General features: G+C 42.4%; 1 protein-coding gene across 1 annotated transcript; it reads left to right on the top strand.

The window, feature by feature from the left end:
- Positions 1–1,864: 1,864 nt before the first annotated feature.
- LAMP2 (lysosomal associated membrane protein 2) lies at positions 1,865–11,988 on the top strand. The gene is made up of 9 exons (XM_050901556.1): positions 1,865–1,952; positions 3,124–3,242; positions 3,769–3,982; positions 5,198–5,359; positions 6,146–6,363; positions 6,883–7,002; positions 7,281–7,359; positions 8,166–8,333; positions 9,558–11,988. The coding sequence occupies exons 1-9, from the start codon at positions 1,892–1,894 to the stop codon at positions 9,695–9,697; spliced, it is 1,281 nt and encodes a 426-aa protein (XP_050757513.1). The 5' UTR covers positions 1,865–1,891; the 3' UTR covers positions 9,698–11,988.
- Positions 11,989–12,811: the final 823 nt, after the last annotated feature.

Genomic DNA, 12,811 nt, shown 5'->3' with positions numbered 1-12,811 from the left:
TTGCTGCTTTCAGAATTCGTGGTTTCCTCTGTGCTGCTGTTACCGGACGCTCCCCCACAGCCTACAGCAAGTGCTGGCTCCGTTATTAAATATAAAGTTTATTTCTTCAGATAAGTTTTCAGTAAATTAAGCCCAAAGGCTAAATAAAAAATTATTCTTTCTAAATATTTTGAAATGACATGAATTTTGATATTCACATACAACGATGCTTAGACAGATGCACGTGCAGCTATGTAATACGCATGATAAGTCGGTTCTAGGTGCAGTTATTAAGCCCAAAAAGAAATGCAAAGAAGCAATGAACGTGTCTGACCACGCAAGCATTTGTGCGTGGAACCCCCATTTGTACGATGCACTGGTTTCAGTGGTGGTCCTGCCTTGCCAGGCTTGGTTTTGTGATACCCTTTGGAAAAGTACAGTATTGCAAGTATACAACTGAGAGTATTTAACTGACATTTAATCACAAATTGCATTATTTCAACTTCCTCAAGACTTCATAACTGCTTTCCTATCAACACCGTCTACACTCCCACTGTCTCACTGTATCAGGTCAATGTGTTTTATTGTCTTCTTCAAGAGCTTTCATGTTCTTCCCCCATGACTGGGCATGTCTCTTAGTGCCTGATTATTCAAAATACTATTTGCAGTTCTCCCACAGCATCAGAAACAGGAATATGTTCTTCCAGGAGGGCCGTTCCTCGCTGAGTCTCGAGCTCCTGTCTCCTCAGGCAGCTGAGCATCTGCCTGCCATTTTCCTTGCTGTCTCCCAGCCTGAATCTCTTCTTCCCCGTCCCCCCTTTCTTTGCCAAGCCAGCCTTTCTTTTTTTTTTTCTGCCCCTCGTCAATAGTCTCCAGGCTGCAATCCAACCTCCACCACATTTTATACCTTCCAGTCTCAAATCCACCAGGTTTCTTCTCCACCCCACCAGCTCTCTTCTCCCTCATTTGCACCAGGCAGCTGCTTTCTCCCACCTTTTTTCTGCCCCATGTTTTGCACTTCAGCATCAGCGAAACCACAGCAAAGCACCCCAGTTCTCGGTGCTGGTGCCATCCCCCTCCCTGCTTTACAGAGGCCATTCCTGGAAAGGTTTCTGCCCAGTCATGGTGGAGGCCCAGTCCTCCCGAGAGCCTGAGACCATCTCTGGTCGGCCCTGGGTGACGTGGGAGGACGGACAATGAATGACAGTCGTGTCAGCCGGGAGGGACACCGGCAGACCACCCAAGGCCACCCCAGCCCTAAAGCAGAGCCATTTCCCCAGGGCAGGCCTGCCTAGCCCCCATGACCCCACATGCTGACCCACTGCAGTGCTCTGCTGCTCCTGCACCACTGACTTAAATATTTAGGTCAATTTAGCCCACTTCTCCCCCTTTTTATTTATCGTAAACATGGAAAATATCTCAGTTCTTTATTTTTTGCAGTGAAAGCCTCCATATTAAACTTCCTTGGATGCGCATCTCCTCTCGGCTTTCTCCTCTCGACCTACAGCAGCCCCACTGGAGACAGCAAAGGCTGCCGAGGGCCAAAGCAAGCGGCCGGTAACCCGCTTCTGCGGAGGCCCGCAGCGCCCGCACAGGGCAGGGGCAGGGGCAGGGGCAGGGGCAGGGGCAGGGGCAGGGGCACGGTGGCACGGTGCCGCCCTGCCGCCCCCCCGCCGGGCCTCCCGAGCAGGCGGGGGCGGACGCGCACCGACCCGTCGCCCGCCCGAGGCGGCGCGCAGCGAGCCTCCCGTCCGCGAGCCATCGAATCGAGGCCCGGCGCGGCGATTGGCGGCGCGCGGGCGGCACCGCCCCTCCCCTCACATGACCGATGGCGAGGTTTTTATCGCGCCCGCTCGCCGCGCCTGCTCGCCACCGGCTGTCTCTCGGCGCCCCTGCGCCTGCTGCCGGGAGCATGGGGCCGCGCTGCTCCGCCGCCTCCTGTCTCCTCTTCCTGCTGCTGCTTGGCACCTCCGGTGAGCGGGGCGGCGGCAGTCCCTAGGCCCGCGGGCGAGCGGCGGGCCTGCGGGCGCCCGGGCGGAGGCGGCGGCGGGGGGGGGCCGCAGGTGTCCCCACGGGCGCGGCGCCTCCCCCCCCCCCCCCCCCCGCCCCCCGTCGCGCACGTGACGCGGCGTCGGGCAACGGTCGGGCGCGCGTGAGGGTGCCGCGGTCCTGGCAGGCCCGGGGCCGCCTCAGCCCGGCGGCCGTTTCCCCAGGGCGGCCCCGGAGCGGAGGCGGAGGCGGCGCCGGGCTGCCTCCCCGCCGCGCTGCCTCCCCGCCGCGCTGTCACCCGTGGAAGGGGAGCGGGGGCCGAGGCGCGTCGCGCTGGCCTAGCGGGACCCTGTTGCTGGTGCCGCCGCCGGGATGGCGGAGAGCGTCGGGGGGGAGCGCGGGCCGGGTCCGGCCTGGCGCCCTTCCCGGGCCGGAGTGCAAGCCGGGCGGCTAAGGCGTGTGTTTCACCCGAGGGCCTGGCGGCCAGGGCGGCCTGCCTGCTGCCGGCCCACCCGAGCGGCGCTTCCAGGCAGTTGGTTACCTGCGCCTGTGGATCGTGTCAGCCCTCCTCACCAGCGGCCAGCTCAGGGCTGGGGGGGCCAGCGGTCACCGCAGTGCAAATCAAAGCTAACTGTGGGGCAGTGCTTCTGTTGAGATTCACTGGGTTAAAAATCCAACAACTACAAAAAGTTCTCTAAAAACATAAAGAGAATTTAATGTCCATGTCTTGTGAGCCAGAAATTGTGGAAACACAATGAAGGCACCCTGATCTCATCTCTTAGAGGTCAACTTGAGTCATACCACTGATGAAACAGATAAGATAATAGGGAGACCCTGGTCTGCAAGCAGTAGGTTGTTTAAGTGCACTTCAGTCTACTCAGTTTGTCACCAGAAAGCTAATGCTCCTTTAGATTATTAGTCTCTGTCAGGTAAAAAGACTGTAAAACATTCTCTCAATTTTTATCTAGCTTTGATAACTTCATGGTGTGCTTCCTAGTTTTAATACTTTTTAGAAATCTAGCTGCTCTTTCAGTGTCTGGCAAATTGAATCCAGTCCTGAAATAATTTACTACTTTGTAATGAGCTGTCCTCTTAAGTGGTACTAGAAAATGAAATAAAAGCAATGTCTTAATAGCTAATAATCATATCTTATAGATTTTTTCCAGTCCTATGCAGTGGAAGTAGATGTAAAGGATGCCTCTAATGCTACGTGCCTGTATGCAAAATGGATGATGAGATTCTTAATAAAATATGAAACAAACAGTAGTGATTATGTAAGTATTTGGAGGTAACTTTTGTTGAGAACTGTTTTGTCCTGGGTAAAAGTTTAAGTACATTCTTTTACCTAGGGTGTTTGGGTTTTTTACCTTTTTTTTTTTTGCGAAGTCAGTTGTTAAGAGCATTCCTAAATACTCATTTTAAAACAAAGCATAGGTTCTCAACTAATAATACAAATAACTGGAAGTGCCCTATTGCACTTACTTAAATGGCATACTGGTCAGACTTGGTGGTTTTTGTGTATCAGTGTAGTAATGTTCTTAGCCCGAATAGTAAATGCAAATTGCAGCTCAGCACAGTCAAGATTTACAGCCAAGTTAGATTTGTACTTTTGTACTTGAATCTGATGTGGCTCCTTTCTAAGTCAGATGTCAGGGAGCCTTTTTCATAATTTTGTAGAATAACCTAAAACAACCTCGCTAATCTTGTGTGAAGTTCCATCTAACTCCAGCAGGTTTATAGCATTGTCATGGGGAAGAACTGGTATCTGTGAAAACATTTAAAACTACCCTTCTCTTCTAGAAAAACACAACCTTGAATTTGTCATCCAATGTGACACACAATGGAAGCGTCTGTGGCAATGACACAGAAGCCGCACTTCTGGCAGTACAGTTTGGAGAAGGTCACTCTTGGAGCATTAACTTTACAAAAACCAATGAAACTTACCAGGGGGACTTCATCACATTTACCTACAACACCAATGATACTGCTGTGTTTCCTGATGCTAAAAGAAAAGGTAACATTCAGTGCAGAATCCTACTTACAAAACAATCTCGGCCACAAGTGTCAGATCTCGTGTAGCTGGCCTTGGTTGGCTTTTTCAAAGTTAGAAGGACTGATAATGTATCTAATGACTTCTACGCCATATACTCCTAACTATTGTTCATCATAGCTGCCTACCGGATAAGAATACAGACTGGTTAGCTTTACTGAATGTATAATTCTTTTAAGTGGAATAGAAGGGGAAGGTTAACTGTTTGAACAGCCTCGATCAGCGAGGTGCTGCTAGTAGACAACAGGCACATGGAAGATTCGTTTTAGTGTGCACTACTTGACCTTCCACATAGCAAAGCAATACAGTGTTAGGCTTCCCATGTACTAATACCTACTAATAATAGGATTTTTTTTCCTTAAATGAAAGCTTTCTTATGGCACGTCTAGTTCTGGAAGCTTGGTTTCGTGGTTTAACCCCAGCCAGCAACTAAGCACCACACAGCCGCTCGCTCACTCCCCCCACCCAGCGGGATGGGGGAGAGAATCAGAAAAAAACAAACGTCATGGGTTGACATAAAGACAGTTTAATAGGACAGAAAATAAGGAAAAATAATGATGATAATAATAATAAAATTATAACAATACTACTAAAAGAATTAGAATATACAAAACAAGTGATGCACAATGCAGTTGCTCACCACTCGCCGACTGATGCCCAGTTAGTTCCCAAGCAGTGATCCACCCCTCCCAGCCAGCTCCCCCCAGTTTATATACTGGGCATGAGGTCATATGGTATGGAATATTCCTTTGGCCAGTTTGGGTCAGCTGTCCTGGCGGTGTCCCCTCCCAGCTTCTTGTGCTCCTCCAGCCTTCTTGCTGGCTGGGCATGAGAAGCTGAAAAATCCTTGACTTAGTATAAACACTACTTAGCAGCAGCTAAAAACATCAGTGTGTTATCAACATTATTTTCCTACTAAATCCAAAACACAGCACTATACCAGCTACTAGGAAGAAGGTTAACTCTATCCCAGCTGAAACCAGGACACTTGGTTACTTCTCTGCATTACTTAGCACTTCAGGTCAGGACACATAGGTAAAACATTCAAGAAAGGTTAGGGTTGTTAAAGAGTAAGAGATAATTAATTAAGCTTGTCTTATGGAATTATATAAAACATAATGCTACCTATAAATGTTCTTGTAGTTCATAAGGCATTAAAATACTTGTGCTTATTTTTAGGACCAGTTACTGTTGTTGTAAAGGATACTATGCGTCCAGTTCAACTGAATAATGTCTTCGTGTGTCATAATACTGACTTTTTTGAAGCAGAAAACGTAACACAGATTTTCTGGAACGTTACTGTGCAGGCTTTTGTTCAGAATGGCACAATCGGTAAAAAAGGTGAGCATTTCAATTTGTGAATGAGCTTTTTTGTATTGCACCTTAGTGCAGGGAGCAAAGTCCCACAATAAAAAAATCCACCAGTTCTAAGATGTGCTGCGTTGAATAATATTCATGTAAATATCCTTTAGTACGTCTTTCCTTGTTCTTGGAAAATAGATTAGTAGAACAGATGTAGTAGTCTATAGTAATGTAGATTGTTCCCATGCTAAGGTGGTAGTCTAAAAGTGTGTATTCCAGTAATTGGGGTATTAAAAATAAGCACTTCAGAACTACTGTTGCTGACTAGATCATTTGAGCTTCAAGGTTTTTAGCTGAATGCCTTCTATTTTCAGTGGTAGCCTCTGCTTTTTCATTTAAATAGTCCAGAGCCTGTTGTTTCATCTCATAGCTCAACTACTCAAGAGAGATGAGCACATCATCCTGCTACATATAGCTTAATAGGGCTGCTTACTTTGTCTACAGCAAATACATATCACACTTCTATAACCACTTAGCTATCTTTGTGTGTTTCACTTCTGTGTGTTGGAGGTAAGTAGTACTGCATATGCTACATGGATTTAAAACTGTGGGCATTACAGAATTTCTGAGAATAAATGGTAGCTGTAAATTGTTTGGAATACTGTGCCATAGTGCTGAGTTTGAGACTTCTGACTTGGTAATTAGCAGACTCCCAGTGAGCCTAGATTTTGACAGAGCAATTGGTATCTGTATTGAACTGACCTCTGAGTCATAAGACTTTAATAAAATTTTGGCACTGAAATGGTGGTTAAAATTTCTTTTCAGAGTCTAGATGTCGTGCTGATACACCTACTTCTGCACCTACTGTTCCGCCTACTGTTGCCAATGTAACTACTGCATCTACCACCACTTTATCACCTGCTCCCACCACTGCTCCCAAACCTGTGGAGAATCCAGACACTGGAAACTATTCTCTTAAAAGTGGAAACACAACTTGTCTTCTGGCTACTGTGGGGCTGCAGCTGAATGTTTCCCAAGACAAGGTGCTTCTCTTCTAAAATAGAAGAGTAGAAAAGTTGCTGTAGTTATTTGATAAGAAATGTGAGTGCAGGGTATTTGCTTTGTACACTGCTGGCTGTCCAGAACTGCTTCTAAGTAATGTACATAGCACCTCTCTGACATCAGAATAGTTTTATGGTATAATATCTAGCTTCAAAACCTTACGTGGATTCAATGTAACTCATTACTGGGAGTACCTCTAATGTCATTAAAAGCCTGGAGCTTTCTTAGCTTTTAAGGCTGTTGGTCCCTGTCTTTCCCCACAGAGGGAGCCAAAGCTAACTGTTGTATTAGGTGAACAAAATAAGACTTCATTGGGCAATTTGTTTGCTTCAGTATTACCAGCATGTAAACTTAAGTAGCCTTGGTTCGATAGTAGCCAGGCTCAGTCTTCCCGCTGTCATCTTCATGACAAGCTCTTCTAGCCTACGACAGCTACTGACTGAAACAATGGATTCCTCATGGCAGCTGAATGTCTTTGACGTGGTATGTCTGTATTTCAGCCTCTTCTGATCAACATCAATCCAAAGACAACTAGCGCAGATGGTACATGTGGTAACACAACAGCTACTCTGAAATTGAATGATGGAAATAGCACGTTGATTGGTTTCACATTTGTTGTTGTAAGTAACTTCTTTTATTTTTAAACTAAGTTTCCACTTTAACAGCATTGCATGATGATCACTCATAGTAAAATCCTTCTGTCACTTGCTGGTGATAGGCTGTTCCCATATAGGAAGTGGAACTGGCTAGCTGACTGCCTCAAGACAAATGGAGAATTGGGTTAAAGTTGTAGAAAATGTAAGACTGTGGTAAATGTGTTAGCCTTTGTAAAGCATGTGTTCTTAAAGTTAAAAATGCAGAATTGCATGCTGACAGTTGGTTCTTGCTTCTTAAACAGAAAAATGCAAGTGGAAGCGTACAAAAATTTTATCTGAAAGAGGTGAATGTTACACTGCTCAACCGTCTGAATGGTTCTGGTAAGAAATAGTATCTGCCTTAAAGCAAGTGTAAGCTTTTCTTCAATGTCTGTATTTATCAAATACTTCTGACTTTTTTTTCAATGCTGTTCATGCTTATGGTTACTTCCTACTTTAAGTTGGTAGGAACAAAAGTAATAAGCAGAAATGGCTATAAGAGTTACTTTAAACAGCAGTGTGGGACCATTCTCTTTTCCTGAAACTTCTGCTAATGGGGTCTCTTACTTTGTGATAAACAGATATAAATTAAGAGGGCTTCTTTATAACTGTTTTCAGTAACCTCATTTTTTGAGGTATGAAATACAGTTGTACCAACTCTGAAGCTTTTTGTTTTTCCTAAACCAGCTGTTGTCTTCTTTGATTGAAGATGCTGCTGTATCTTCCAAACACTTCTACTTAACTCTCACTGGGAAAAGAGACCAGTCCTTCAAAAACTAAAGCATACTTTTTTCCAAATCAAAAGTATGGGTTTTTTTAAAGTTGCTTGTTACAGCTACTGCAGTTAAAAGGGCACTAAAGCTAAAATGCTTGCAACTCTGCAAAGTTGGGGTGAGTGGAGGTACAAGGAAAGCCTAATATGTCTATATGGAGGATAGATTACTGCTAAGTACTGTAGTAACTTCAGTGCTGGACTTCTTTTGGTTAAGCAGATCAATCATACTTCAGACTACCTTGTTTTTCAGAGTAGTCAGTGTTGAAAAGTTGGCACCTCTAGATTCAGCTCCTTAGTCTTATGATTGTATTAGCAACTCTGTTGCATTTAAAGTGGGCGTGCAAATTTCTAGTTTTTTTTCCCCTTTGTTTAGTCATTTCAAGTGCAGATAACAACAATTTCAGCAAGTGGGATGCTTACCTTGGTAGTTCTTATATGTGCCGAAAAGAGCAAACTCTTGAGATTAATGAAGATCTTCAGATACATACTTTTAATCTATGGATTCAGCCATTCCTTGTGAAGGCAAATAAGTTCGCTACAGGTAAGAGTTCTTTTTTTGTTAATTCTTGCAATGCTTGCAAAATTCTTACTTGCTAAAAAGCACCAGTGTTGGGCACAAGCACTTTATTTTTTAAGCTCTTGTTCCATTGTTCGTTTTTTTTAACACGTGGAATGAAGAGAAATTCCGAGACTGACATTCAAGTTCAAGGAAAGCTTTGTTCTCACTTTAAAAATGTCTGCTAGGTATGTTGGTTCTCCTTCATAAAACTTGAAGGAGCTAGAGACACTGAAGAGGGACTTAAGCATTGCCTTGCAGAATAGGTTAGAAGTTATCTGACATCATCTTGACATACAGCTTTTTGTAGCTCAAATATATAAGAAAATGGGACAAAACTTTAGCAGAAGTGGACTTTGGTAATACCGTTAGGTGTTTCTTTTCTTTTTACCTGTCAATCTAAGGAACAGGAGAGTTGGGGGAAAAATGAACTGGTAGAGCTTCTTTCAGAAACAGTCTTGAATATCTAGAACTAAAGAAAGATTATAAAATGTTTGTTTGCTGCATTATCCTGGTCTTGTCTGGGCAAAACTGGAATGGCTTAAATGACCTCTTAATCTTTAGTGTAACCTGGTTTTTGTACTTAATACTTGCAGCACAGTCTTATTAGACTAGACTAATCTGTAGACAAATACATTGGGTGCAGATTTTTGAACTTCTTTTAGGCAGAGGTAAGTTAACTCCCCAAATGTATGCAGGGTAAACTATTTATCATAATACGTTCTGAAGAGCTAGGGTCCCATTTCACTCTGTAGTTCAAGTTGCAGCTAGCTTCCTCCTTCTTCTAGTTATAGTTACTTCATCGCTGTAACATGTCTCCATTCTGGATAGGTTCTTGATACGAAATCCAGGTCACTTTATTCATAATGAGTAAAAGCACCAGACTTGCCTTAAGCATGAAATAGATAAGCCTGGTTCTGTCGTAAAAGTAGAAGAATGGCTGCTCCCTTGTCTAGTACAGATCCTGTGCACATGAAAACTCATACACTGTTATCTTACTATAGTTTATCAAACATTCCAAGTGATTATAATGCTTAATATATGCTAGATGTACCCATGAGACCTCTGCAGTTCTTTCTCTTAGTTTAAAGATGTAATACTACTTGATTTTTGAACACCTTCATATTAAGGAAAACAGATTTTTATACCACACTCGGCAAGTATTCTGTCTTTATTTATTCCTTGTTGCAACCTTTTTCTCATCTACAGCCCAGGAGTGTTCGCTGGATGATGACAGCATTCTAATCCCAATTGTAGTTGGTGCTGCACTTGCTGGCTTGATTGCCATTATAGTGGTTGCTTACATAATTGGCAGAAGAAAAAGCTATGCTGGATATCAAACTTTGTGAATCTAAATGTGATTTCTGTTCTGATCTCACTCTAAACAAAGCAAGTGCAAGTTCTGAAGTCCAAAAAAGATCCAAAACTTAGGAGTAATTACTAGCCACAGCTAATTGGAGTTGAGAAACACAGACTGTTTATCTCAGATGAAGCAGAACTACGTTTTTAGTTTTCCTGCTCTAAGAAGACGACGTGGGGTTTATAGCTGTTTTGAAGATGTCAAATATTGGATGAATTGCTAGGCTAAGGATTTTATCTTGCAAAAACCTGAAGTGTTTAGGATTTATTTTTGCTTTTTACAAATTGTAGCCTGAAACAAGAACACGTTCTAAACCGATGTGCATTGGGCAACTCCCAGAATAGCATAGAATTTGTACTTGCTTCTCTCCTCTGCGTTCCTTAGTTGTCATAATTGTGGGTTAAGCTGGCAGCGTTAGTCACTATGTTGACTCGTATAGTATTTAACAAGGATTGTACGATGCCCAGTAACAACTTCGTTTTTCATAGAACTGAACTTTAGGCTGGTGATTAAGTGATCTTTTGAAATGGCAGCAGTAACTTACTTAGCTTTGACAGAATTTGAGTAGTTTACTCGTGCCTTGGTGTAGTTTCAGAAATCATTCCTATACCGGGGCTGTACAAACAAAATAGGTAACCTATACTTGCCAAATGGTGGATATAGAGGAAGACTTTAGTGCCATTTCCAAATGCTTTCAAAAAAAACCATTACTGTTAGGCACTGAATTCTTCATCACTTATTATACCTTGGCAATCATCTGAAATGCTCAACTGAGGCAGAGTTCTGCTAAATTAATGCAAGCTTTTTTGCTGGCATCAGTTTAAAGGGAATAACCTTTCTAAATATTCCAGAACTTTAAAGTGCACTTAACTTTATATCGTACTCTGCACAGAACTGGTCTGTCTTGTTGCTTTGAATGACCATTGTTTAAAGATGCTTTCATTTAATGAGCCAGTATCTGTTGTTGCAGCTTGAGCTGTCTTTAAATCTTCATCTTGAATGGTTCTCTGCCAGTCAAAATTCACATTATAACTTCCCGCCATTGGCATTCTGGATGTTTAATGTACTTTGCGTTTGATTGTTTGCTATGTAGCATTTATTAATGTTAAGAATGCAAAAGCCAAACAAGTCTGAGATGGACCCACAACACCTGTTTTTTCCTTGCTGTATGGAAAGGAAAACTAGCTTAAAAAATGCAGTGCAACTGGACTGTTCTTAAACTGCAGCTTTGTAGAGACTAACCCTTGCTGCACAACTTTTCTCTGGCCTCCTTGTGCTGTAATACATAGTTTTTACTGCATGGAAAAAAAAAAAAGTCTTTTAGACTTTTAGATAAGTGTGGCTTTTTTGCATATGTCATAACATGAGCTGCCTAAATTAGTTATTTAATGAACATAATGTTGTCTCCCCCTTTAGAATGAGTTTAGCCTGCAACAAAGCTGGTTTAGTGTTTTATTAGTGTTTTCTAGGGCTGTAGAGATGTCTGTGGCATGTTTGTATACAAATCATAAAATACACTTCTTTCAGTAATTTTTTTTTGTAAAAAGTTTACTTTTGACACTAGCCAAGGAAGCAAGTATGGGTGGATAATGCTTACTATAGCTTGTAGTCTACAGCTTGAATTTTGCATCAGTTATTGAAATTCATTTTAATGAAAGTGGGGAACTACTATAAGTTTAATCCTGAAACGGGCTTCAAGACTTTGCATTTCAATTAAAAAAAAAAGTGGATTTAATGACTGTCATATTAATATATCCTCAAATGCAGAAGTTCATATAGATTTTTAGCTTTTTTGTGACTGATGTTCAGTGGCACCAGTTACACATGCATTTCTGTTAAGGAGTAGTTACCACACTGTATTCATCTGACCATGCAAATTTTTGAAGCGTGTACAGTTTCCAAGTGACAATATAGAAGATTAGTGCAAACTGCTCCCAGAATTCAACAATACTAGAAGTATCTTTGCAAAAACCTGCAACTTAATCTTCATTTGCAAGTATATTGGCTCAGAGGTTAAAGTACTCCTAGACTGATGTGCAGATAACTGGTTCAAAACACATCTAAGTTTCACCTGACTGCCTGTTGTTATAAAACCACTAGTTTTCCTGTATGTATTGCTCCGTAGGGAACTGTCAACCTGTTCAATATGTGCTCTGAATAATAAAGATTGTTCTATTTCTTAAGGAAACTTGTTGACATTTTTTAACTGATTTGAAAACAGACATCTTGTACTGTGGTTTTTTTAAAGAAAATAAACGAAATGAGTAAGGTCAACTTCAATCAGTCTATACCTGAGATTCTGTTACATAGCTGGTGAAGGTGCTCCTCGAAGAGTCCTGTGTTGTCTGTGTCTTAATGCTTTGTTTTGCAGCACATTCTGAAGTGTGCTTGGGTACAAGCCACTAGCAGAAGGCAGCTTGGGAACTAATTGAGACACTGTACATCTGGTTCATCGTTAGAAATTTGCTTGTAAACTTTTTTGTCAATTGTAGCTCCATCCAGACAAGATGTTTTATGATTGATTTTGCTAGCCGTCTTAAATTGGTGTACAGCTATGAACAGTTCAGTTTCTTCTTGCAGTTGTCCTGGAAAATGAAATCGGTCTCTGCATTCAGCAAAACTGAGAAGGCGTTAGGGTGCGTTCTGGGAATGGGTTAGTAGCTTCATCCTCTATGGTAGAAGCTGTGTTGATCCTGTCTGTGCTGCCAGTTCTGGTAACAGTACTATATACTTTTTTCTGCATCAAGAGACACTAGTCTTCCCTTTATCATAACTCACTCTGGCCTATCTTGTGAACTCTGTGGTCATATGACAAGAGGAAAAAGTGTGGTCTAATCCTATACCCTTCTTGATTCTAGCCTGCACTGCTTATATAATCATTATGTTAAAGCTGCCGCCTTATCTGCTACACAAAGTCAAAATAATGTTAGCACCTTTCTGAAGTGTAAGCTGAAGTCAGCTGAAGCTTTTTTAATGTGAAGAAGAACACAAATATTTTAATAGGCTCTTGTTAAAGAGCTTAACAGTGGGGTTCCTAAGGATGTAAATCAGTCAAAGTGAATTTAAACTACAATGGGACTGCAGGTGTCACATTTCCATCAAG

Source organism: Gymnogyps californianus, chromosome 9 (assembly GCF_018139145.2).
Source record: "Gymnogyps californianus isolate 813 chromosome 9, ASM1813914v2, whole genome shotgun sequence".
NCBI classification, from domain to species: Eukaryota; Metazoa; Chordata; class Aves; order Accipitriformes; family Cathartidae; genus Gymnogyps; species Gymnogyps californianus.
This window is presented reverse-complemented; position numbering and strand designations above follow the sequence as displayed.

Bases quoted from the DNA above. Each gene is read 5' to 3' on its own strand.
- LAMP2 (XM_050901556.1), top strand. From the start codon at position 1,892: ATGGGGCCGCGCTGCTCCGCCGCCTCCTGTCTCCTCTTCCTGCTGCTG. The intron at 3,983-5,197 runs GTAACATTCAGT...GCTTATTTTTAG, and splicing joins TCCTGATGCTAAAAGAAAAG to GACCAGTTACTGTTGTTGTA. The intron at 5,360-6,145 runs GTGAGCATTTCA...ATTTCTTTTCAG, and splicing joins TGGCACAATCGGTAAAAAAG to AGTCTAGATGTCGTGCTGAT.